This window comes from Enoplosus armatus, chromosome 2, assembly GCF_043641665.1.
Source record: "Enoplosus armatus isolate fEnoArm2 chromosome 2, fEnoArm2.hap1, whole genome shotgun sequence".
NCBI lineage: Eukaryota > Metazoa > Chordata > Actinopteri > Centrarchiformes > Enoplosidae > Enoplosus > Enoplosus armatus.
In genome coordinates, this window is record NC_092181.1 from 1,619,866 (window position 1) to 1,647,690 (window position 27,825).

Consider the following 27,825-nt stretch of genomic DNA (forward strand, 5'->3'; position numbering starts at 1 on the left):
CTGCCTCCGCCTACTATGTGTGTGTGTGTGTGTGTGTGTGTGTGTGTGTGTGTGTGTGTGTGCAGCTGGTCTGTGTGAGGCGGGAAACAGCTGGTTGGAATCAGAGCCCGTTTTCCGGAGAGCAGAACAAACAGACCCGCAAGAGTCACTGCAGAGCTGGAAAGCAAATCCTCATAGAGAAAATGAAAGCTAGCAGTGAACAAAAACTGCGTATCAACAAGGAGGGAAAAACTAGAGCTAACAGACATTAGAGGATGGGATAACATTATGTTTGATGGATAATTATAAAATAAAAAAAACACTACTATAGTTTACTGTAGCCACAGTCAGTCATGTGCATAGTCCACTTAAATTATTCACATAATAGTTTTTTTCTTGTCAAGGCTGGATTACCAGCAGGTAAAAGTGGTGCTAACCAGCATGTCCCTATTAGTTTAATTAATTTAATTGCAAATGTGTTTGCTAATACTGTAGGCATCACTAAATCACATTGAAATGTATAATTATTACCTAATTTCAATAGAGGCCCACAGCTCCTTTTTCATTTCAAGTTCACGTTAAAGTTTATGTTTGTTTGTCATTTCAGCTGTAACATACAAAAAAGGGGGGAAAAAAACAAGTTTCTTTTTGACCATAATATAAAACTGAGAATATGTGTGACAGAAGCATCAAGACAAACACATAAAACATCCACCTGTAAGGATATAACACCATGATATAATATAATACTAAGCACCACCAACAGTTACGCTTCACAATTACATTCTGCACATGAGTGAAGAGTGAATTTGAATACACAGTAGTGCTGCAATATTTAGTTGATTAATAATGTAGGTAAATGGCCATAAACCATGTGAGAAGTAAACAGTCCATTAAAGCTACTTATCATGCAAAACTATCGATCATTTTCTGGATACACCACATGTCAAGTCACTGGTTTCCTGCTTTTCTCCATTTTATATCAGTATAAATATATCTGAGTGTTGGTCATTTTAAGGCATCACTTTGGAGTTTGGCAAATTGTGATTCATTTGTCATAAAAAAGACTAAACAAATAATCGATTAATTGAAAATAATTACAATACATTTTGTGCAGATGCAATTTTTTTTTTCCATTTTACACTTTCATCACAAATGTTGGAAACTGAAAAATACATAATTTACAAACAATATGAAAGATTTCAGCTGCCAGTTTGCATAACAGCTGCTATGCAGGGAGAATGTGTACATAAGGTATCCAACATAAACAGTCCAGTATGGTGCAGCAGGTGGCAGTAACGTGCCATGAAAGCAAAAGCGGAAAATATTAGTCAAAAAAAGAGCTGAAAACGTGTAGAACTGTAGGAGTAAAGTTGCATATGCAGAGATGCATAATAACCTGAGGGTGGAATAAAGGTTGGAGTACATTTTGTGTGTAAAGGAAGTGATGAAGATAATGGATCCAGAATTGACAATAAAATCATTATTGTCAGTTGTTTACCCTGACTTGACAAAACATAAATGGCGAATCCTTTTCAGACCTGTTTCAGAATGACGAGACTCAGTCAGTAATGCCAAGTTAATTTAAATCTAAATTTAGAAATTCTTCATACTTGAAAGTTTGTACCTCTTGCATGCAAACTCCAAGTGAGAGCAGACTAACAGACCTGGAAATTAATCATCACCACCACCTTTTAATTAACCACAAATTATCCCACACTGACTTTCAGATTCACTAAAGCTTTGATCTGTTTGGTGCTCACTTAGTAGTTTGGTCATTAATTCACTTCCGCAGAGGCTGTGGTTTACAACTTAGGTTAAGTTAAGACACGGCTGATTTCAAGAATGGCACGGAAAATGAATGTATGAATGAAAATTATCCTTAATATGATACCGTGGTTGTTCTCTGTTAACTCCAATGTGAAGTGTGTACAGTAACTGGTGCAAGGCATTCCTAAGAAACTTCATACATGCTCAATCAACTTCGTCTAAATAAATAGGTCAAGACATGTTTTTCTTTGTCCATATGCTCTCCCATTTGGACTACTTACTGCTCAGGTTACGCCACAATGAAAATACCTCTCAGACCACGAATACTGCACACTTGTCTTTTCCCACCGCTTGTTACTGTATTGTACACAAATTACATTCACAAGCTGGATTTCAAACAGACTTTCGGATTTTCTTGTTTGTTCTATAAGTATGTATGTAAAACCAACACACCTGAAGTAGTGTTTCTTAGGTTTTTATTTTTTCCATGCAATAAAAGTTTGCTATACAGACCATAAAAACAAAACTTCCTATATTATACAATGATAGGGAGTACAATATAAATATTTATATATAAAGATAAATATTTGGCCCTTATTCTACCTGACAGTTAGAACAAACTGATTCTCTCCCCCTTTTCCCACATATCTTGTTTAAGTATGACTAACACACAGAGAAAATATAAAACCTTCCTCCATACACCTTGAAATAGAAATAATACAAACCTGATAGTAATCTATTCTTCTTACCCTATAAACTACATTTAGATATTTTAGTGTATCTAGTGTGTACAGTTAAAAATCTGCAGCAGAGTTCAGCCACCAATATTACATTACTACAGCTGAGCTTTAGAATTTCTTAATGATTCGAATTAAAGATGCGTAGCATTCAAGGATATCAGCTGCAGAGACAGTAGCACACATCTTCAATGGCAATCTTCATGATATAATGAAGCTTTTTTTTTTTTTTAAGCAATTAGTATAAATGTTAGCAGTGGGCTTAATGCTGCAGATGAGTAGCCTCAAACATCAGATACTCTACAGATTAGATTCATTACATCTTTAATCCTGTAAAGCCTTAATGGCTGTATTCTTAAAAACAGTCCGGTTAAGACAATATAATTGCAAGCCAGGCCCTTCCTTTGGCAAATAGAAACTCGGAATGCTTGAAGATGGTAATGGAGTATAGACATAACATGATAAATAAAGGGGAATGCAAGGGATAAGTGTGGCATGACAACCAAACAGTCAAACCATCTGAACGGCAGTTAAGTATGATTGTCAGGAGGGTAGTGCCCATAGATGGCGATAAAACCTTTCTACTTGAAGCTTAATATCATAGGCCTACAGTGTAGGCATTGTCATCCTTCATCTGTACCATAATGTGAGATGCTAAACGCCTTTGGACAGAGTTAAACGCACAAGTCTGATATTTTTGCTTTGTCAAAGTTCAAAGGTCACTGAGCTGACGGGGGGCCTCCGGTTGGCACTGATGGTCTGGTCCTCTTGGCTGCAGATTCCTCCACTACAAAAGTGTAGTTATACTGAAAACAAACAAAACAAAGTGGGTATATTCTTTGTTAGAAAAAGTTTATGTTCCTAATCTAAGAATCACAGAGCTGAAATTGAGAGTCAGATGTGACCCTACCTCATTTTCAATGTCTTGGAGAGACTTTATGCGAATGTTGTTTAATTGAGAGTTCAGTTGAGCCTGAGAGTGAGAGAGAGAGAGCGAGATAAGACAAAGAGAAACAAATACATGCTTATATCAGAGGCTCAGTGTGATTGTATTGTTGAAAATGTCAAAACGTACCGTGCCGTTTGCATGGATATCAAACTTTGGGTGAAGGCTAAAGGGAACTCCATCCAGGGCTGCAGAGAGTGGAGGTAGGTAATATTTGAGAGGGCTGCTTGCAGTGAGAAATAGTAATATGTTTCCTGTGCATGAGGAAGAAACTCTTAGAGTACCTGTGTTTCCCTGGATACTGCTGTCAGCAGGTTTGTCCAAGTTGTCCTTGGTGTGGAGGCTGTAGCGTCTCTGGCTCAGTTTATGATGTGGCAGTGGAGGAGGAGGGTTGCTGCGGGGACAAACTGATAAATATTAACACCAAGAGCTAAACATCTCCAAGACACAAACTGTGCTATACTGTAGGGTTATATAACTGCATTCTTTCTTATTTTGACCTTTATTAAGGGAAACATAAAATGATGATGTTTTTGTCTTATTGGTCAAACTGTGATACTAATTTTGTGAATTATTAAAATGCACTATTAGACATTAAATACCGGTACTGTACCTGGGTCTGAGGGGCAGAGGAGCAGATGGCTGCTCCAGTGAGAGTCTGCGGATGTCCAGGCTGACACTGCGGGGCTTGGCTTGGGGCATGGGGCTAGAAAAATATCCCTTTCTGCACCACAACACGTAGCCATGGATGTCTCTGGGAAAAAGGCACATTTAATGATACATTCAGAACCGCATAACTACCAATTAAGTACTGAGTGCACAGTTGAAAGCAAGGGGTCTTTAAATAACTCATTTCTGAATACAGACCACTGTGTTTAGGTTGTGGGATTTAAGATATTCCTTGATAAACATTGCTACCAACCCCACATATGTGTAGTGCTGCAACATCATTTTGCTTTTGGCTGTAAGTTTGATATCCAACACAGCTGTGTCCACACTGCCCACTGGGACGACGCGCACACACACGCGCTTCTTCTTCGAAACAGAGGTCTCTGGACACACAAACACACACACACACACGGAAATACAGATAACGTCCATCAGACTGCACATTAAAATAGCAGTGAGTAAATAAGACATCAAATATCAGGAATGTGTAAACAATTGTACGTGTGTGGCTTGTGTTGCTATATTTGTGAGGACCAATTTTAGCTTTAAACTATCGTAGTGAGGACATTTCTGCACTGTGAGGATATTTTGTACTCACTTGGTTCAAGGTGTTCTGCTATATAGCAATAACCGTGAGGAATAGAGTCCTTATCTGAAATAAGCTGAATGTCTGACACTACCATACCGCCTGCCAAGTCCTATAGAGAGAGAGATACAGTTTGTTTATGGAAGACAGTGCAGAGAACAAAGGGCTGGTGGGAAACATACATGATGTATTGTGGTACTGCAAAGACACAAGTAATATGGTTATTAAAAGTACGGAAGTGTCTCTCTGATGCGACATCTGTCTGCTACCTTGCTGTAACAAAGGTAATATCCAGACTTCATGGCAAAGCTGCGTGTAAAGTTCGCTGTTGCGCCGTCTTCTGTGATGCTGATCTGCAGAAGGGCAGAGAGATTAAGAGGAAGAGGGGTACACTTAGATATACCACATGCGACATCACAAACATGTCTGAGAAATAGGCAAGTAATGTGGCAAACTGAGGCATAAAGAGAGTGCCTGATGTTAGAGGTGGCCTAAATGTTGGGCTTTTGACTTGAGGGCGACGCTTCACTTCACTTAACTATTTTCCTTCACATTCTCTTTAGCCACTTGATGGCAAAATGACTGGGTCAAACACTGAGTTTAAATTCAGAACCAGCGGGTACAATTATGATTATAATTATTATTAAATAGCTTGTCATGATCGTGTTCAAGTGAGTCACACACATTGATTCAGTGGCTACACAACATCTTTTTTTTTGTGTGCAAATCTTTAGAGACGGTTGACGTCACTTTTAAACAACCACTTTGTTTCTTAAGGTCAAATTTTCAGCTAATCAAAACACTAAACCTGACCTACTTAATATTTCCAACAAGATCTGATTGAACTTTGATTCTGGAGGTTGTTCCCATTTTCTTAGTATTTGACCCCGCTGACATACTGCATATTATAACTGTCTGTCTACATAAACTGAGAGAATATGGCTGGTCAAATTTTGGCCCCATCCATACATGATACTGTATTTCCACTGTGAGGTTGCATCAAGGATACAAGTTAAATTGTCAAGGCAAAAAATATCAATTCCCCTTCATTTTAATCTTAAAGTGCAAACGTCAGACCTTTTCTCTGTGTGCAATATATTGTACACATCTTTGTTACAAGCAGATAAGACTAACGCAACATTCTTAGCCAATATACCCTTTAGCCTTCAGAAAGAATTTAAGTTTTCTGTCATTTCAAGACTTTATGCACGCTGCTTGTGGTCACTGTGGAGTGTGTGGAAACACTTGGTGCCTGGTTGGTAGGTTTAACATTTAACATTGTTAGTCCGGTGTCGGCAATGTGTTATTGTACATTGACAGTTGTATAAACCTCTATATCTCTGTTCGTACCAGGTTAAAATCTTTGGGGCAGGTGCTGGTGTTGGAGGTCCATGCCACTGCTGTAATTGGCCGGACTCCCCCACGCTCCATCAAAGACATCTGAGGAAGAGAAAAATGTACAGTGAACAAGGTACAGGGTGTCTGGAAAGGACAACAATATAGCAGGATGTGTTTTAATGGTGGAGGCAAACATAAATGATGGATCCCAACATTTATAAAATCTTGTCAGTCTTCTCATTGCCAGGGGAGGTTTTTATACAGATAACTCTCTCATTGTCTGTCATTTCTTGTGTGTACGAACATGCTTTCTCTGGGACTTCTTGGCATTGTGAGAGCCAACTTGTTGACGGAAAGTGAGGACTCACAAAAGTAAATAGGCTCCCATTCAGCGCAAGAATTCATGTCATTCCTCAGCTATATATCGTCTAGGACAGAAAGATCCTATTCATTCTAAACAGTCATGTTATCTCTATATTTTCAAGGACAGAAATTATTCAGTGCGAGAGTGCATCCCAACTACAGCAGTGAAGTGGCAGTTCCTCCTGGGGAGTTCTGCATTTCCTTTTTTATGATATGTTTTTACATTTAACAGTTATTTTGCCAAGCACCCCTGTTCTGGTATAAAGTAGGGTTGGTTGTTATGGATAAAATCCTCTATCAAGGTATGTGTTGATTACATACCTGACAAATCAAAGCACTACATTAAATTAATGTGAAAATCATAAAAAAATGTCAGTATGGCAAAATCACTTATGGTAGACAAATGGTATATATTATTATATTACATATCCCTAGTAGAAACCATCACCACAGAAGTGGCCCTGAACCCTTTTTGGTTTGTGACTCCTATAAAAACAACGTATTTCTACTGGTGACCCCTGTTAAAGGTTTCAAAAATGAAAAATATTTCCCATTTAAATGTTTGAAATTTGATTAATTACCAAATTCCTGGACTGACAACTGCCTTCAGTTTTCACAAGACATAGTGGTTAAAAAACAGAGATGTAGATAGATTGATAGACAGTATGACAGAAACATTTTGAATGAACAAATGCCATAAGTGAGGGTTGATTTGTTTATTTACTTACATAACTATACTTACTTACATAATACCTATTGTTGTTGTGTGAACTCCATGTAGGCACCAGGGTGGAAAATCAATACCAGGCAGATGCAGGTAGCTTAAATCAATCCTGGCTGAGCTTTGACAGTTTAATTGCTTTACCAGCAACTTTGACATAATCATTACCACACTTCTGTCCTTCCTAAGTCGCAAGTATTGTAATAGTGATATTCATAAGTATAACTTGAGTAAGTCACTGATAAAGACTGGTTTGGGGTCCTTTTCCATGTACTTATACAACCCGAGCATACCTTACAATTGTAACATTAGCGACCTTTCTATTGCCAAAACTTCGCTGCTCAAAATGTACTTAATTCCTTGTTTCACAAGTCGACTAATAAAATCACAGCAACACATACTTACTCTGTCTCTGTATTCACTTCTGTCTCTTCGAGGTGAAACTGTTTGGCAGGCGAACAACTTTTTAGTTAACAGCCGAAATTTCTTGGTCTTCCTTGTCAAAGCAGGAAGTACCGAATCCATTCTGACTCCAACTCCCATCAAACCACGGGGCAAGACGTCAGGATTAAACAGTCGCGTCAACGCCGACTCAAGTCTGAACACAAGATGGCGGCAGAACAACAGTCAGCGAAGCACAGTCGTTGTTGTCCTGTTTCACAGCTTCCATTAAAAATGCGTCTGCGTTGCTAATTGTTTACACGAACTGTTATTTTTCATCATTTGTTCCCCCCCCCCCCTCCTTGTTTGCATTGTTAATGTACTCAAATAACGAAGGAAGAAATAAACATCTGCCTGTTTTAGCTCGTTCACATACATATAGGCTACTGCATAGGTGCGGACAGAGGGGTGCAGAGAGAAGGATCGATTCTCATTTACATAACAATGAGGGTGAGCAGGGCAGGCTGAGGTGGGGGAAAACGAGAGTGAGAGGACGATGATGAAAAAGGGTGACAAGAGGTGGGCAAGATGGGGAGCAAATGGAGACAACAGGGAATGAGAAAGAATGGATGAATTGTAGGGAACAGTGGGCTTTTAAAAGGGCAAGATGTGAGGAAAGACTGGCAGTGTAAACTGTGCCCACACACACTTCTGCTTAAAGAATAATGCTGGTCATATTATTTATTTTTCTTACTAATAACAAATCCAATGAAAGGACCAAAACCAACAATGAATTGATAACAAGTATGGTATTGCGTAGCCAGAGACCGATGTGGTTTATTCCTATGTGCTATCCTCCATTGTTGTTCAACTAAAAACACATCAGTGAGCCACAGCATTGCACTGGCATGGTATGTGGCATGCAGGCTCGCTCCATATAAATACTTAAGTTCAATATGTCATTAGGAATAAGGCCCTTTGATAGAGACAACGCACACTCGTAACAGACACCCCTCTTAATCAGCTTTAATGTTGTGTGTACATGTGTGAAATTGAGAAAAAGACACTTGATTGGAACATCCAGAGGTGCTCGGGTCCCTGTTGGCATGGCAACATGCAGAGCAGACCACAGGGGATGGATGTGTGTGGGGGGGGGGGGCTGGAGCGGGTGGACTGTTCCATCTCTGTGAAAATGGAAATCAGTGTTTATTCAGAGCATTTAACTTTATTGGCTGATTGGCCAATTAATGAGAATGAGCCAGCTGTAATCTGCTGAGACTGAAGCAAAAGGGAGAAGAGGCAAATTGCCAGTGAGTGCTTCTGTGCGTGTCTGGATGCCTGCACATCTGCGTGTCTGCTCGATGGGGGAGCATGCAACTGCCTGTGTGTGAATGGTGGTAGTAAATATGAGAGTGATAGACTGAGTGAGAGAGCAGGTTCAAATGCTCTGGTGCTTCCTACTATGCTGGGGGAATTCATTCATCTTTTCCATCAAGTCAGCCTCCTGTCTAGAGTGACAGCAGTAGACACACATGCATTGAGCTCATGTACACACACTTCTCAGAAGCATGAAGTCTCAGTCACATTGAATTGAGTAGAAAATGTAATCTATTTCCTGGCTATCACACACACACAGGGCTTCCCCACAACTTGTAGATATGTGTACTGAGGTACCTGAGAAGGAAGTGGTAAGCGTATGGCGTATAGTTTGGGAACTAATTGTATAAAAGTTATTCTGATTGAACACAGTATTATAAAGCTGACATAACATCATTATTGACGTCTGTATTAAAAGAAAAGACAGTTTGTATGATGACCTGCTGGCTTGATGCAGATAAAACCGAACTTGATGAAACGTAACTTCCTGTAGAAATATATATATATGTTTCCATATAGACAATACTATACAGTAGGGGTGGTCACCATAAACTCAATAGTGTGCATCAGATATGTAGTCTCTAGGAACAGGGCACCTTTAGGTATTCTAGGACGTCTTAACACACAATAACACACACAATTAGCATTAGTATTGGTAGCATCATCATCATCATCAACAACAACAACAACAACAACAACAACATTGTGTCCATGGTGAAATTTCAAATCAAACTGCAGCATTTCCCGGAGCCCGCCGACATACTGATGGAGAGCTGCGCCAAAGCAGCCAAAAACATCCAGAACAAGGCCGGAATATAATCAGGGTTGCTTTCAAAATAAAAGCACTAAACGCACAACTTCTCAACTGTGTCTGTGTAGGTTTATGCAAGGTAGCAAACATCATTGTAAATTCCGTGGAGCACTCCACAAACCGCCTGTCCTCTAGTGGCTCTGCTCTATCAGACACATAACCCATTTTTATAACGTATCATCTTCACAATAAAGATGAGTAGGCTAGTGAATTAGAGCAAATATGCAATTGAAATGTCCCTGCAACACATAGGTCATGGGTGTCTGGTCCAGGGTGTACCTGCTGCTTGCCCAGTCGTGTGTATGTGTGCCCACAGTGCAGGCGACCCTGCACAAGATAAGGAGTTTAAATGGATCGATTGATGATGTTCAGAATCAGAATCAGAATCAGAAATACTTTATTGATCCCCGGGGGGAAATTGTACAGTACCGGTGCTCCCATTCCAGAGTAGAAAAATAGCATAATTTAGAACTAAAGGTATGTACGAAATATAAAAATAAGAAATAGAAAATAAAAAATATACACATTTACAGTATTTAAGTGAAGTGAGGTAAAAATATATATATATATATATACAGTAACAATGTATATATATGTATGGATGTGTTGCACTGTAGTGTATGACTATATATGTATTGCACTATACATGTATTGCACTTAACATTCACAATAAATAGTGAGGTAGTGTATGACAGGTGAAGTAGATACAGATACAGATTTCCAATGTTAATGTAGTAGGCTAATTCTGCCATTGCCAGGTGCTGACATGTAGAAAAACGACCCCCTTCAGAAGGACAAACTGGACTATGGAACAATAAAAATGGCAGTATTAGTAATAATAGTAGTAGTAACAGTATTTTCACAACACAGCCACAAGCTTATTATATCTGTCTTCTGACACAGAATTACCATTACTTGGACTGATATGACCATTTGTGTGTTTTGGCATTGTATTGAGGCAGGCCTACATGCTGTCAAATCAACCTTTGGGTGAATATAAAACAGGCTTGTCCACTGATTTAGGCCAAGTCATCGCACATACGTTTGTGTAGGCTTTTATTTTGAAATGCTTGAGCGGAAGTAGCATTTTCTCATCCTGTGTAACTTGACAGTGGGCGGCATTGCTCTATGGTGTTTTTCTGGGAGGAGTGTGGCAGGGAGAGAAAACAGCAATAACTAACCTGGCAGTTTGAGACGTGGACGGAACCAGATAGATGAAGTTCCTCAGGAATACCTCTCCTAGACCGTGTTTTAGCTGACCCTGTCGGTTCACACTCTGAATAACCGAGGACTCGTGAATAAAAAGAGAGAGCAGGCGGAGACGGCGACATCAAAGGGAGCAGATATCGCTGTAGCAGCGTTCAGACCTTTATTGAACTCACACGAGCCGAACAGCCTCTCAAAGCACGAGCGAGTTAGCTTTGTACCAAGCCAGTTTTGGTAATTGTTGGCGTTTTGTTGCTCATATTAAGCCCTCTCCCCGTAAATGCCGTTTGCATGTCTGACCGCTGAGATAGTCTACGAGTGCGTCTGGTTTTCTTTTGAAGCTTTTCTCCCCCTCGGAGCCTCCTGGTTTTGTCTTTTCAGGGGAAGAAAAGACTTGCGCACGCGCGTCGCGTACCGCTACTCATAAAAACAACAGTATCTTACCATAGGCTAATATTTGGTGAACCGTGCCCCCCCATGCCAAAGAAGAACCACAGTTTGAAGAGTTCTGGCGGAGTAGCGTTTTGTCGTTTTCTTCAGATAAGTAGATAGTAAGGCTGCTGCACTTCGGTTTTTTCCCCTTTGTTAATCAGACCGAGACAGGCAGATCGCCCCAGCTGAGGAAACACGGCTCTCAGTTTTGAGACCTGTATGTTTTTTTGGAAAACTTTCCAACCTCTCGGTATTCTTTGCGCTGAAAGTTGGAGAAGGAGCCCCCTTTGTACTCACCCTCCTCCCATCTCTCCCTCCACAATAAGTGGCACATTGGAGGTATGGATGACCAGGCCCGCATGATGTTGGGTCATATTGGACTAAATGGACTGTCTCAGGAGGATGTGGGTGATCCTGACAACATAAGGAAACATCACAACCTCGGTCAGCCGCAGCAGGACATTGGTGACATCCTCCAGCAGATCATGGCCATCACAGATGAGAGTCTGGATGAGGCCCAGGCCAGGTAATAACATAGGACCAGTGAGGGCCTGATAGAAGACAGCACATGTTTAAGAGTTGGATTTGGGTCTGCACAGGGGTACATCATCATCACAGCACCCCCTCGAGCTTGCATGGTCTTACACACACATCACACACTGTAATACATTGTAATAACACCCCCCTCATCCTCAATTTTTGTGCCCCCTTTTTTTGTGATGGCCTTGGTGTAACCTCCATTACATCCCTGTCTCACTCACAAACACGCATACATTATCGTGCTGTCCTGTGTGCACGGTGTTTAGGCCTACTTTCATGACCACCAGAGATGGGAGGGGGGGGTGGGCTTTCCTCTTCTTTCCACATTTAAAATGTAGCTAGCCATTTGGGAGTTTGACCGCAGGGAGGGGGCTGAGTGAGGTGTTAGGAGTTGGTGTGAAGCTGCTTATCAGTTACATGATGAGAGGATCGATTATCACTCCATTTGAGCCAGTATCTGCTGAAAATAGCCCCTGTGACCCATCCCCTCCCTTCAACACACTACCACATTGGATTGTTCATAGATCTTTACTGTGGGGGCTCTTTTTTTTATAGCATAACATTTACCAAGCCATGCACATTACAGTAAAATCTGACTTGTGATCCCTGTGACACTGTGTCCTGGCCAGACCTGTGGGTCAGTGCTCTGTGGTGTTGAGCGCATTAGTTAGCATATGAGGGCTTGAAATCACAGGGTAACTCATGGGGCTGCGTAATGATTCACTATTAATTCAGTATTTTATCATGTTATCGTCCTACAAATTATATATGAAGACTTTGGTCTCAAGTTGCGGCTTGAACATCACTGATTTTGAAAACATTTGCAATATTGTGATGCACACTGATAAGAGAAAATCATTATATATATATATTATCACAATATTGTGATAATACAGTACAAAAAACTATAACAATAGTTCTTATAGCTCACCATAGTATCTCAACACAGGCAATATTGCAAGACGCCATGTATAAATATAGTCATCTACTGCATGATACATCACAGTATCTGTAAGTAAAAATGACAATATACTCCTAAAAAGGAAAAAAAAAAAAGGTTTTATTTTAGTTTATTTAATTGATTTAATATTACTTACTATCACTCTAATGCATAATCTGTCTTTCTCCATCTGCTGATGTTGTCCTCATTGTTTCACACTTTTTTAATGTAACATTTCAAATTCTTTCACCTGCCTTGATGATTTCAGTGAGTCTTTTTTACAAAGCAGGAGTCAAACCTGTTCTGTATTTACCCACTGCCTTAAGAATCTTGGCCTCAACTATTATGGAGTTTAATAGCAAGTTGAGATAAAACATCATCTACAAAGCTTAACAGAGTGTGAGCATTTATAAATAGCCATAAACTGGCAAAAAAAAACAGCTGGAAAACAGCAAACTTCAGATCAAGTTGTGTGCAGGAGAAGAATGAAACATCTGTGCCTCAAGTAATGTAACAGAAAGTGTCCCAATACTGGTACCTGAGTGTCAAACAGTATGACATTATATTGCAGTATTGATTATTTGGTCCCACCCCTACTGCATGTGGACACAGACTTGTTCCCTCTAAAAGTTTTCAAAGTGTTTCTTCATGATTGTGCATTCAGTCTCTCCCTTTCTCTTTCCTCGCTAAGGTGAGTAGGTCCAGGTGAATTCGGCAGCTATGTGCTCAGGCCTGTTTTCAGTCAAAGGCTAAAACGCGTCTGGTTACACACTCATCTGATCGCAGTCGGTTCAGCACTGACTTGTCTACATGATCTATTGTTGATGGATGTCAGTGCCTGTAACCAATAGAATATAAAGTCTACCAAAGAGTGGTGTGTAATTCCCAACATCTGTCTCTCTGTCTTTCATTTTCCATAAAAGGAAACACGCTTTAAACTGCCACAGAATGAAGCCCGCCCTCTTCAGTGTCCTGTGCGACATCAAAGAAAGGACAGGTAAGTTGTCCATTTTATTCCTGGTCTTGACATCAGCCAATGAAGAAAAAGGTTGCATGTTGATGAGGATAAGCCTTTTTACTCTTTCAGTGCATCCATGATTGTAGTTCCTACATGTAACAATATGCAACAATTTACATGTGTTAATCACTTTCTGTTGCCAATGTGTGGACGGAGTGTAACGTCACTTAAAAAATTAGACCCTCTCTTCAGCTCCATGTTCAGCTCCCCTACAGCACAATGTGCGACACGAGCTAACGCTAGCTTAGAAATGGAGGTTTTTAAGGGGAAAAAGATGTGTATTCATTTTTCATATATATTTTTAATAGTGAACCTTATGACGACACATCTGTGACAGAGAGACAGATAAGCATATTGTATATCAGTCCAGCTACATCTTTCCAGCCTTAATTCATCTACTTGTTATTAATGCATTGTCTCTCTTGCTTTTATACTCAGTGTGTCGCACTCTCACACTTTCAGTGAGACTTCAAGAATTTGTGCCAGCAGTGAAGATGATGTAATGTTGAAGTAGTCAATACATAATCCTGCTTCATACGCAGTAGCAGGATGGTTGTTACAAAGATTGTATACCTAAATATTAGATCCTGACTTAGTTGTCCTCATTCACTCCCACCCCAGTGATTTTGATTTGTGTTTTACCTGAAAGGAAATCATCTTTATTTCGCTTTTGAGCAGAGAACTCCCTCCACTCAAAGCAGAGAAAAGTGTGAGCTACATAGCAGCCCCTGTTATTACCTAATTTCATTCACTTAACTTGGAAATGGGAAGCACGAGGCTGGCCACAGGAGGGATACAGAGTTTCCAAGGCAACTAGTTGTCTCACCTAGTCACTGTCATTCAGCTTTTTCACACTCTTAACAGCCTGAATTTACAGAATCGGTCACAAGGGAAAAAGAGAAAGGTGACAAAGAGGGAAGATGTATTAGTTTGGAGGAATGAAAGTCAGAAAAGGGAAAATCTTGTCATGATGGAAGAGTGATCAGATGATTCTTTCACTAAAAAAGTTGCTTGTGCCTGCCTGTTCAGCTCCGTTGTATATTCTCACCCCACAGCATTGACACAGAGAGAGCCGATCTTTGCCTTTTGGTGTGAATGGTTCAACATGGGTTATCTGCTCTGATCTGGGTTTTATGCATTTCAGTCAGTGCTTAGCTTTGTTAGGAAAGTGGGAACATTGACTGCTACTCCTCTGAGCCATAAACTCCCTCTCTTAATTGTGAAGATGATCTAAGGATAAGGCTGGTGTTGTTCTACATCTTTTTATTGTCGACAAAAACCATGAAAACTTCAAAACCAGCAATGTGTTAGTCCATCTCTCAGTACTTTGTGATTCCCCCTCCCTGTCTGTGGCAATCAAACACAAGCACAATTGCTCCTACTGAAGATGTAAATCTTTTAAAGCAGCTGGAAGTGAATAGTGTATTTGTTGGGCACCATTTTCAGCAGTGGATTAATAAACATTTGGAGCTCAATGGCACAGAAGAATATACAGTATGTCAGGCTGTGGCTTCACAGACAATACCTTTTGGTAGGATCCATTCACTGTTGGATTTGGTCTTGGCAATATCTTGAACCATATCCTTTTAACATAATTGAGTGTTAAGTTATTGCATTAACTTCTAATAACTGAGCAATTAAACAAAGAAATCCTACGAAGTCAAGGATTGCCTGGCCACACCATCATCTTCCTTACTTAACCTGCAGGGTGAAACTCAACATCTAGGGACCACTTTTAACAATAAGCCATTATTACAAATATCAAAACTAAGTTTTTACATTGACACAGACAGTTACATATAACTATATATAGCTATAATTATATATAGAAACCATGATTGTGTGAATGGTGATGACCAATATTTACCCTTTAGCACTACTCTGGTATGAATGAAACCTTCGTCAGTATTTGGTTTTTCACACAGCATTTGGATGTGACAAAGGTGACAGACAGTTGTTGTTTCACTGTACTTTCCATTGATGTGTTGTTGTTCCTTCATACTGATTTGACTGGAAGTTTAGAACATATATTACTCCTTTCTCCCTTTGTCTCAGCCGAGCTTGTGCCACCTCCCTATTTCTACTGTCATTGTCTTGTTCTCTTCCTCTCTGTCCCAAGTTAGAACCATTAAAAATAACTCCTCACATGACAGCGACAGTCCAAAAACACTGCTGGATATATCTGCCCACTTCCCTGTCATCCTAGATCTGCCTCTCTTTTTCCCTCCTTCCTGACTCCTTCGTCATGCTATTCCCGATACAACTCTCTATTTTTAATCATCCATATGTTCTGGGAGTTTTGGAGAGCATTACAGCGCACAGAAAAGGACAGAGGCAAAGTAAGAAGTAAGAAAACAGAACAAATGACGAGAGAGGCCATGGGACACATAGCTGCAAACATGGGATGTGCAGACGGGAAAATAAATGAAAATAAAAAGGAAAGAGATAGAGGGAGAAAAACATAGCGAGGGAGGGACAGGTTGATGGATGAGTTTGAGGGAGAGGCAGTGTGTTTCATGGATTGGCAGACAGTTGATAATCTCCAGACCCCGGAGTCCTGTCAGCCTTCACTACAAACAGATTCTCAGCGGGGGGACAGTTTGCCACCCACGACCCCAAACTGGATTTCCTCAGTCAGAGCGCTCTGTTCCACTAGGCATCATGGACTGCCGTTCATCTCTTTATGATGTGCACTGTGTGTGAGCGTGTATGTGTGTTTGTACTCTCATCAGAGTCACTGGGCAATCTGGAAGGCTGGCACCAACTCTGCACTAATTATGAATTAATTAAGGGTAATGGGACCTGGCCCCCCTCGAATATAGTTTGTCTTTCCTTTTCTTTCATCCGCTCTGTCACTGTCCTCTCTTTCCCGCTTTTCTTATACACCCAGTTGCCAGTTTATCAGTTACACCTCGCCAAAAGTAATGCAGTTTAATACAACAGCCGTGCAATAACTCTTACCCTCATGAAGGTTTTGATATTCAGTTTTTGTTGAAACTATTTTTGGAGGTGTTGATTCAACTAAATGGTCATTTTGTCGGCTGTAGTTTGGTGCATTTTTATTGCATTATGCTAAGGGGTGTTTCCAATATTTAATCTACCCTATACCTTGATATAAATGGAGTGGACAAAAGAATCACCTCTCAGTATAACACAAGTATACCCAATAACCTGAATGTATATTTTACTTTACTTGTTTCTCATGTATCAAGCTGTTTCTTTCAAGCCGCCTTTTTTCCAACTTTAATGTTCCATACATTTTCTCTCTTTTCCACTTTACACAAATAGTTGAACTCAGAAAATGTTGACTTACCAGAAAAGTGATGGGAAAGAGAGAAACTGAAATGAAGGAATGATGAGATGGGGAAAAGAGAGAGGCTGGGATGTTGGAAAGTATGGACGTGTAAATGGAGGAAGAAGGGAAAAGGGGGATGTAGAGCTCTACAAAGTGGTTTCTGAGAGACAGGTGGATTTTCTTTACAGTCTGATCTGTAGCCAAGGAAGGCACTCCTGCCATACACATTAGCTTTGTGTGTGTGTGTGTGTGTGTGTGTGTGTGTGTGTGTGTCTGTGTGTGTGTGAGAGAGTGAGTGAGTCAGGTGAGTAGTTGGATTATACTGTAGTCGGGTTAATCTGGCACATCAGTGTGTGAGGTGCAGTATACTCACACCCAGATGGAATAGTGCATCCATATTATACATATTAACCATATTACTGTACAGCAAATGTACTGTACTGTAATATGTTTTGGGAAACCATTAGTGTGTGTGATAGGCTGCCGATGGCCGAGTGTTAGTGTCTATATGTGTGTGTGTCAGTGTGGATGCTACTAGCCAGATGCGGAGGCTGTCATTGCCCTCGTTGCGGGATTATGAATGTGAGACGATCTCTGGAACTACCTTGTAATTGGCACCTAATTTGCATAACTGTGCAAATTAACGACCTCTCAAATGAGCTTTCATTTTTCACTGGGTCTTTAGTCGCTCCTTAAGAGCTGGCGTTAATTAACAGCTGTGTGTGCGTGCGCAAGGATGCTTGTGTATGTGTGTCTGTTTTTTTGGGGGGGCTTGAGGATGCCAAAGGAAAGCTGGCATCACTACCATAGCAACAGCTACCGTTTCTTCTTGATGTGAACCTCCCTCTTGTCAGTGTTTTCCATCATCTCTGTGTCTCTCTCGGCCCCTGCCTCTTCTTTTTCTCTCTCACTCCAGTTGCCCCGGTGTACAGACACCACTTATCTCCTCACTGCCTCCAACAAACAGAGCTGTAACTGAGGTTTCTTATGTCATCCAGTATTTATAGTCTCTGAAGTTCAGCTGTTCTGTCTGTACAGAGTGTATATTTTATGTAGAGTTGTTCTAATAGTATTACTCGGGTGTGTGGGGGGAAAAGCTTAATTCCTTTTGTAGGTTATTCTAATGTTTCACTATGTTTTCTATCATTACCATCTTATGGCTGTTGTCTGGGAAGAGACTGGGCTTGTTTCACGAGTGCCTAGCAGATAACAATTTATGATACTTTTATGGAAAGTTTTCAACTTTGTGTTTGAGGAAATTCTATTGAGGGACATTTGGAAAAAAGTGGGAGGAAGAAACAAAATGGAAGAATCTGAATATAATGTGGAAGTACTGAATGTGTTGTGGGTCTTGCATTTTGAGATAGCGCTCTCTGCTGGCTGTTAAGGGAACCCTAGTTGTACTCAAAAACACACACAATTCCATCAGGTCCCTCAGTTTGTACACAATTTGGTGTTGCACAAAAAGTACGTTTGTTACTAATTGTGCTGTATACTGTTAGGAAAATGTTTTACATAATAGAAAAGAGGAAATATTTAATGATTCTGGTGATTCTTTCATTTCTTTATCACAGATTGGGTTGAACTCTGAATGGCCCAAGTAGTTTTCAATTCCTCCTTGCAGTACATCCAAAACTAGCAGTAGATGAGTAAGTCAGCAGGGTGTTGTGGTAAACAAACAAACATCTGGCTTTAACCATCTGCCCTGCTAACATGTCCTTAACATCTCCACAGCCCTGGGTATCCGAGGTGTCCAAGAAGAGGACGGTCCAGACCCTCAGATCATGCGACTGGACAACATGCTGTTAGCAGAGGGGGTCACGGGCCCGGAGAGGGGGGCCTCTGCAGCGGCGGCAGCAGCAGCAGCAGCTGCGGCAGCCGGAGGGTCACCTAATGATGGCTTACAACACTCTGAGTACAGAGAGAAGCTCGCTCAGATACGAAAGATGTACCACGCTGAGCTGGAGAAATATGAACAGGTGTGACATTTGAGCAAAAAGAATCACAAGAGGTTTTACTCTGATTTTACAACAGGAAAAGAGCAAAGCTACCGTGACACGTCATAATAACAAATATACAGTTGTTTATTGTAATAATTACATAACAATTCCTGATTGCAGTTAATATTACAATTAAAATGATACTTGATACTTCACTCCATGTCCATTATCCATAACTGCTTATCCTTAGAGGGTCGTGGGGGGCTGGAGCTGATCCCAGCTGACATTGGGCGAGGGGCAGGGAACATCCTGGACAGGTCGCCAGTCAATCACAGGGCTGACACACAGAGACAGACAACCAGTCACGCTCACAGTCGGACTGATCATTCGTTATTTTAGGACAGCTCACCATATGACTGACCACTCACAACTGAGAACCAGAAACATGTTTTTTTCTGAATGTAGTATTTTGGTTTTGGGATGCCAGGGAAGCAAAATGATGGATCCCACCAGGGTTTTGGGTGCAGTTTGTGGCTCTTAAAAGTGGAAGGTTGGGTTTAGGCTTAAGTTGATTTGATTAAAACAAAAAAACAAAAATCATCTAATGCTTGAGTTTGTTTGAATTCTTTCTTTGACCTACTCACCCCTCCTCCCACGCAGGCATGCAATGAATTCACCGACCACGTGATGAACCTGCTGAGGGAACAGTCCCGTACGCGGCCCGTCTCACCCAAAGAGATCGAGCGAATGGTGGGAATCATCCATCGCAAGTTCAGCACTATCCAGATGCAGTTAAAGCAGAGCACGTGTGAAGCTGTCATGATCCTACGCTCCAGGTTCCTGGATGCCAGGTTGGTTTATTTTCCTGCCTTCGGTCTTCCAGCGTGGGGCAGTGTACCTACAACATTGTGAAGAAAGAGTGTTTGCTGGTTTTCTGACATCTCATTGTTGAAATCTTCCTTTTGTGTCAGGCGAAAACGAAGAAACTTCAGCAAGCAGGCGGCAGAGGTTTTAAATGAATATTTTTACTCCCATCTGGCAAACCCCTACCCCAGCGAGGAGGCCAAGGAGGAGCTGGCCAGGAAGTGTTCCATCACTGTTTCTCAGGTCAGGACGTCAAAGGCACACTGGGGAAAAAGGGGACTTTGGAACATAAAGAAATTGCTAACACACATATAGTAATTTCCTGGCTTGCTTTTGACTTTCTTTTTACCTCTCTTAACTATCTGAAGGTTGCCAATTGGTTTGGAAACAAGAGGATTCGGTACAAGAAGAACGTTGCAAAGCTCCAGGACGAAGCTAACCTGTATACTAGGAAGTCAACTGCCAGTGTATCTTCACAGGCAAGCCAAGCCAACTCCCCAGCCACACCAAACTCAGGTATACACGAGGCACGTCAGCCTGGGTTTGACCTTAACCAATGGGAAGAGGTTATTTCTCAACCCATCAGTGCAGTCAGGTAGGACTGCAGACAGATGTGTTCCTTGCTTTGAGCCTCGTATCCCATATTCCCCGATCCCTCAGTCACTGTGATGGTCTTTAGTTGTACCACTTCCCCCCCGGGTCCTCCTCCCTGCACTCCTCCTTCCAGTTTAGTCAGTGCTGACTTCATATGACCCCATGAACCATATCTAACTGCTAGTCAGACATGATTTAGAAGGCAGTAAGATGTCCTCACAGATTGAACATGAACAACACTCAGTGGAACACTTTGGGAATGATGGGATGAAGTTATCGTGGTGGGGCACCCTTTGGAGGCAATTTGTTAACGTGTGGAGGTTCACTCAAACTACTGGCTGCGGCTTCTTCACTTCGAGCCGCTGACTTGCTCTCAGCGGTGCGTTCAGTGTTTTAACGGAGTGCAAGTGGGCGTTTTTTGACAGCTGTCATTCCAGAAGCAAACATCTGGCTTTGCAGCTGATACCAAGACTGTATTAATCAAAAACGCCTGGACTGGACCCATATGTCAGGAAATCCTCAGTTACACTTTAATTTCGGAGTATAGATCATAACAAATATTACCATTATATCTTTTGTTTCGCTTCTAAACTCCTTAATGACTCGCGCCCTAGTTGACCACCTGGCTTGTTTATGCCAGACAGCCCTGTCTGGAAGGGCAGTATGTTGGTTAAAGTTGGGGTATTTGAATGTGTCCTTGATGTGTCCTTGATGTGTCCTTGATGTGTCCCTGATGTGTCCCGTGTATGCCGACAGGAGGATACCCAGCCCCGTGTTACACTCCTGATGGGAGGTAATGAGGACCTGCCTGGAGGAACTCTCTTCCCTCCTCACGGTCTCCATGTGAGTAGCTATGGTTACACACTGTTGCTATAGTTACACACTCTCCAACTGAGTAGTCATGGTATCCGCCTTTCCCTGTGATAGCATGTGGTGTGGTTTGACACGTTTTGTAGACCCTGTTGATGTAGTTCCTTTACATACTGTATCCTGCACTACATCAACAGCTGAACCTGAACTCTAGATTGTTGTTGAGCATTAAAGGAAACAGTCACACTAGGGATGCTAATTTAGAATTTTTTTCTGACCAACAGCCGACGCTCGTTAACCGTCAAGATTAAAATGTATTATTTAGGATGAGCCATTAACAAAATTACCATTGGGCCTATTTGAAATGGGTTTTTTTTTTTCATAAGAAAGGGTTTATTTTTACACAACCTCGGTCCTGACTCACGGACAGCTTGTCTACTGACTTTAATTTAGAAATAGCAACATGTCGACATGCTGTGGGGTTAGTCTGGTGCGTGCCGGAGAATACCCGCTTAGATGGTACCGGCGTAATATTTATTTAAATATATTACTGATAGTTAACGGTTAAATGGTTAATTATTAACACTGAAAGTGAATTCTGCCAAAAGGTATCGACTTCGCATCTTCCTTTGTACTTGTAGTTTGGTGCGTTTTTAGTTATTGTTGTGGAGAAGTGGCCAGAATTAGAAGAACCATCTACAACTGTAGTCAAATACGGGGAGAAATTTAGACCAAACCACAGATACAAAGAATCAGTCGACTTCAACAACATGTTTTCTGTCTTCAGTGAATATATTAGTAGGTAATAGCTTGCTAATATGCATTATTATATTATAGTTTTATATATGGTGGATTTTTCTCATTTACATTACATTAACAATTCAGAAGTCCGGATACTGTGGAATTCTGGGAATAATGAGGTTATCTAAGCAAGCGTGAATTTGGTCAATAACAAAATAATTCTGCGCTGAACTTCACAAATTGATATATTAGCACGGTCAGTGAATGTGAGGGTGTTTTCCTTCACAGCTAACGTCGTGTCCCACTCTGAACGTCTGTCTGTGCAGGTTGATGATGGCTGGCAGGACAGCGGTGATCCCCCCTCCCGTCTCCACCAACCCAGAGCACCAGGCAGCACGCACGCCGTCACCTCCAGCTGATGCTCCACCTTCCCTCCCCACTCCCGATCCTGCTCCTCAGACTAATACAACTCTGACAACAGACTGTAGGCTGACCTCCAGCCGAGCCACAAACAGACTCTACAGCATTTCCAAACCTCTGCAACGTTTTTCTTTAGTTTTGCTTTGTGATGCTGATCCTTTCCCCACATCTCTCCCACAAGTTTTTTTTTTTTTAAACCCCTCCACTTTACAAATGTGTTGATACCTCTATTTTTTGGTTTCTTTTAACAATTACTCACCACATGTTTTTTCCATTTAAAAAAAAAAAAAGAAAAGAAAAAAAAAAAAAAAGATAGGTAAATGATGAAAATAATTTGTTTTTTTAAATGTACTGCTTCACCTGTGAAGGTTTAGGGCCTGAATGTGGCGTTGAACCCGATGTGGATTCATCATTTTATTTAAGAATATAGGAATTATAATTATTCTTAATTATAAGAATTAAAAGAAGAAATAGTTAGATTAGAAAAAAACAGGAAAAAAAGGACAAAAAGAAAGCATGTAGTTATTTTTAGATGTTAAACTACGATTTCATTATTCCTTTTTTCTTTTACGTTTTTTTAAGAAAAAGGTTGTCACTGAGAAAATGCATTGAAAGACTACAACAAACACATCTAAATGGCAGAAATGACCAAAAATGAATAAACACATCTTATTACTTATTACATTTTTGTATCCTGTGGTGTTGCTTCGGACAAGAACTGGGTTTAAGTTTATTTGTATTTCTATGATTGTAAATACAATATTGCTTTAACAGGTAATTACGTTTCTTAAAAGCAACCAAACCAAAGAGGCTTTAACCCAGGAGATCAGGCTCAGTATGTTGTGCCCATATGCACACTTCAGATCTGACAGTACAGATGGGACCATGTGTGTTTTTAGTCATCTGTGCCCTCTAGTGTTGAGCAGTGCCACTGCATCTAATTGGCTTCTGGATATTTTTGAAACAACTGTGTTTTTTGTGCCAAACCCAGTTTACCGAGGAATGTTTCCTCCATAAACTGTCGATGCCTTTCTTTGTTTTCACTCTTTTCTTTTTCTAGTTAATCTTAAATGGCGATTGTCAACAAATCCTGAGACCTGATTAACAGAGAACAGGCTTTATATCTAACTCTTATTAGTCATTTATCTGCTGGAGGAGCTGCTGAGGTGGACAACTGCCAGGAGTATCTGATAATGTAGTGAGTGCCACACAATGTAATAGCTTGTTAGTGTGATACAATTATAAAATGCCCCTCAATTGGTCAAAAATGTAAAAAAAAACAAAACAAAAAAAAACTGCAAATGTAATTATTGCAATAAATTGTGATTATGACTTGACAGGATACAATGTACCTATAGGATGATGATGTAATAATAATTACATAATATCCTGAGTCTTAGAAGGCTATTATTTAATTAGTTAAAACTACACTCCTGAGTCATAATAACTGCTCTATGTAAACCTGTAATGTTACATTATCCAGAAATGTGTTGTATTAACAGATTTCATTACTCGTTAAGATGGACTTTTTATTGCATTTTGTTATTCTGCAAACATTAAAGTCAACTGCTACGTATCCTTTTAAATGTCCTTGTCCTTCCCTGGAATGAGCATAATGATGATTCTGTGAGGACTGACGACTATTTCATAGTTCATATAATCGAGTTCTCCACATGTTTATTTGATATTTTAAAGCATTATTTCTGAATATTCTCCAGCTTTACTTCAGGTGACTCACTAACATCCCAAATTCAGTGACAGAAAAAACAGGACAAAAAGGGCTGAGTTAACGTCCACACATTAACAAAGGACGATTGTCCTTTGAGATTGTCCCGCCCTCTGAATTCTGTTTCTGTTTCTTATCACTGTCAGGGATGAAATCAATGTGTCCATGTACTGTACTTTGAGTCCAGCTTTTGTATCCTGTAATATCGGTGACATGAGTTATTTGTTACGTCATCCAGTCATCCATTAGCTCAAAAAAAAAGAAAAGAAAAAATCCAAATAAGAATACGGCAGTGAAACGCTTCATACGTAACCAGCACTTGTGGACAATGTTTGAATAGAAGGGGTAAATGGTCAGTTGGGGGTGAAAGGTTGAAAGTGATTGTATGAAAGAGAGACAGACGCAGTGAAAGAGAAGGGAGAACGTGAGGCTGTTCTCTGCTCATCATGGATTTCTCACCTGGGCTTCTGGTCCTTTGCTCTCTATTATGTTCAGGTAATGAATCTGATTTACTTTGAACAGAGTAGCGTCTGTCATTTTTGACAGCTTTTCTGTTTATTTGCTTGGATGTCTGTAGAGATGTAGCCTATATTATTTTTGTACTTGAAAGGGTCACACAGACTGCTGCTCACATGCAAACCCTTTTTACTCTGGATAATCCACAGAGTTCACTGTCAACTGTTTTCAGTGGAGCTCATTTCTACGTAAGAAATAGTCCCTATTAAAGCAGTTGAAAGCGTGTTCTCTGGGTTATGAAGAGTAATGAGGACATTTCTGGAAAAATTGCTGTTGATTTATTTTTCAAATGTAATTTTTCAACGCTGTGAACTCCATAAACAAGGTAGAAATCTCAAAATCTAGGCAAATCATACCAAGACAATCTGCATGGCTACCATTTTTTTTGTAATTTCTGTAAAGGAATATAGTAATATAAAGTTTTAGTAAAGTGAAAATATTTAAATATTCCCCCTGACTCGTCTTTGAGAGCATTTTATTAGATTTTTGTGCTTTCTTGCTTTGACATCAAAAGCACTTCAGTTCAATCTGTGTATTTGCTCAGGCTGTTTGTTTTGGGGCTGCTGTTCGTTTACACAAAGGTTCACAGAGTTGTGTTGTACATGCGTGGTGTCACCAGCTCTCTCTTCCTGTGCAGTGGCTGGTCAGGCTCCTGTCGTCTCAGTGGAGCCCCGGGCTGCTACTGTGCGCCAAGGGGAGTCTGTCAGCTTCAGGTGCCAAGTGGGGAGCGGTGCACAGCCAATCCAACTGGAGTGGAGGAAAACCAATAATCAAGCATTACCAGGTCAGGAGTCATAGCATGGAAGCATAAGAATTGTTCATGCAATATCACCATCTGTGAAGTTTCACTGAATTCTGCTTTTTCCTTCTAGACAATGCTAAGATCGGCCCTGATGGCTCCGTGCTGACCGTTGCTAACGCCCGCCCTGTTAACCAGGGCCAGTACCGCTGCATCGCAGGCAACTCTGCAGGCCGCAGCACTGCCACAGCTGTGCTGAACGTCAAATGTGAGCTTGTCAATTCAGTTCGAAACTGTGGGCCTCCTAAAGGAATATTTTATCTGGGCTCCCATTTATCAAAAACAAAATAATCATAGCAGAATGTTTTTGTATTGCTCCCTACAAACACCACCTGAGGTCACCACCCACTAGTTACCCACTGGTGATGGCACTGTGTGTGTTTAAGTGCATCAGGTGTTATTTTAGAGTTGGTTTGTGTTTAGTTTATCTGTGTGTGACCTAAATCAGCTATAATCGATGTTTTGAGTGTGACAATGTGAAAACAACATGACAAAGTGACACGCTTTGTAGTGATGAACCTACAGTGAATTGCCACCTGAATCTGACACTCCCCTCAGAGCTAGGTATTGGAAGAAGAAGTAGGTAGTGACCAAAAACAGAGCTAAAAGAGAGTGAATATTGGACTTGCATTTGCCAGGTGGACACAAACACGACACAAGTGAATGATAATGTTGCTCCTGGATGTGTAAATAAGCAACTGTTTTCTAACAAGTTCACCATATCATCTTAAAAGGTGATGACATGTCAGCGTTGTGTTCACAACTTGTTTCTGCTGCCCTCAAGTGGCCAATAAAATCAGTTATTGCAGGTTAAATGTGTCCTCTCTGTCAGTTGCTCCCAAAGTGCGGCTGACGCCAGCAGGGCCCCTGCGGGTCCGGATGGGTGACCCTGTGTCAGTGGAGTGTCATGCCACAGGCAGGCCACGCCCCAAGCTGACCTGGAAACGCCAAGGCTCCACCCTGCAGCTGGTTACCAGGGAGACAAATGATGTCAACACCATACAGGTGAAATATGAACACACGCACCAGTAATACCTTCAGTTGTTTTTTTAAAGATGACAGAACATAATAACTTGCCCTCTCTTTTCTTAGTGGCCTGCAGTGCACCCAGAGGACTCAGGAGTTTATATTTGCCAGGCTGAAAACAACGAAGGCGTGACAGAGGTCAAAGTTGATGTCATTGTTGAGGGGGGGCTGGGAGCACCAGTGGCTTCAGTGGGCGCTACAGAGATGATGGTGGTGGAGGGACATACAGTCACAGTGGAGTGTCAGGCCAGTGGTAAGATGTTTGTGTGCTTGTGTGGGTAAATATCACTCAGCTCTGCTCTCACTTCTCATTTTTCCTTCTTTCTCTTCTTCCTTCCAGGTTCCCCTCCTCCTGTCATCACCTGGTCCAAGCTACGAGCACCGTTGCCATGGAAACACACAATGGTTGGTGGAGTTTTGACGCTGACCAGCGTGGGGCGCCAAGACTCAGGACAATACATCTGTAATGCAACCAACATACATGGCTACAGTGAGGTGTACACGCAGATAGAGGTGGAAAGTGAGTCGACAACACAGATAATAAACACAGATACTGTACGTCCAGATCCTTTGTCACTGCTCATTGAGAGAGTCTTGTCTTCTCTTCCATGCAGGTCCTCCGCACGCCACCTGCCTGCCTGACCAGGTGAGGCTCCGGCCTGGAGATGCCCTGCGCGTGCAGTGCCTTGCCCACGGCTCTCATCCCATTCAGTTCGAGTGGAGCCGGGTGGGCAGGGCGAGCCTGCCTCCAGGAGCAGAGACCACAAAGGATGGAGCGCTGCTCATAGCCCACGTTAAACTGAGTGACAGCGGGACGTACAAGTGTGTGGCCACCAACCACATCGGCTCCAGTGAGACACTGGTCAAAGTCATCATAAAAGGTGAGCTGGTGTTTTGGTTGAGGCGATTCAAAGTCCATCACAATAACTGATCTGACTTTCTCCTTCTTTGCATATTTTTTACAGCTTAATCCGTTGTTGTCACACTGTGTCTGATTGACAAACCATCTCTGCAAGCCTGGTTTGTAGCCATCAAGACGGTCTAATGGTTAATACTGACAAAACAGAGAAAATGATATTCAATAGATTCATATGTTTTGACGTATTAAAGTGAAAGGTATCAATGCTGTTTAAACCTTTGGTTTTATTGTGCATATGAGGTTAATTTTGTACTTTTATAGAAAACTGATACTATTGCTATTGTTGCTCCTGTCTCATATGTGGCATTGGAAAGCTTTTCTCTGTGTGGACTGACATCTTACGCAATGTATGTGGGAGTTT

The 27,825-nt window shown here is 41.1% G+C and overlaps 3 protein-coding genes across 3 annotated transcripts; 2 read left to right on the forward strand and 1 right to left on the reverse strand.

Annotated features, from left to right (window-relative positions):
• Positions 1–2,208: 2,208 nt before the first annotated feature.
• On the reverse strand, positions 2,209–7,652 carry LOC139298111 (multivesicular body subunit 12A-like). The gene is made up of 10 exons (XM_070920986.1): positions 7,515–7,652; positions 6,038–6,127; positions 4,957–5,040; positions 4,700–4,799; positions 4,355–4,484; positions 4,046–4,186; positions 3,717–3,826; positions 3,562–3,620; positions 3,397–3,459; positions 2,209–3,292 (listed from the first exon to the last, which is right to left on the reverse strand). Exons 1-10 carry the CDS (start codon positions 7,650–7,652, stop codon positions 3,206–3,208), a joined length of 1,002 nt encoding a protein of 333 aa, XP_070777087.1. The 3' UTR covers positions 2,209–3,205.
• Positions 7,653–11,657: 4,005 nt separating this feature from the next.
• Positions 11,658–22,636, forward strand: LOC139294451 (pre-B-cell leukemia transcription factor 1-like). The gene is made up of 8 exons (XM_070916353.1): positions 11,658–11,842; positions 13,720–13,793; positions 18,844–19,088; positions 19,710–19,900; positions 20,021–20,156; positions 20,282–20,429; positions 21,264–21,350; positions 22,385–22,636. Exons 1-7 carry the CDS (start codon positions 11,658–11,660, stop codon positions 21,302–21,304), a joined length of 1,020 nt encoding a protein of 339 aa, XP_070772454.1. The 3' UTR covers positions 21,305–21,350; positions 22,385–22,636.
• On the forward strand, positions 22,392–27,590 carry LOC139302639 (basement membrane-specific heparan sulfate proteoglycan core protein-like). Its single transcript, XM_070926345.1, has 8 exons — positions 22,392–22,542; positions 25,358–25,504; positions 25,593–25,727; positions 26,352–26,524; positions 26,612–26,798; positions 26,886–27,065; positions 27,160–27,426; positions 27,562–27,590. The coding sequence occupies exons 1-8, from the start codon at positions 22,392–22,394 to the stop codon at positions 27,588–27,590; spliced, it is 1,269 nt and encodes a 422-aa protein (XP_070782446.1).
• Positions 27,591–27,825: the final 235 nt, after the last annotated feature.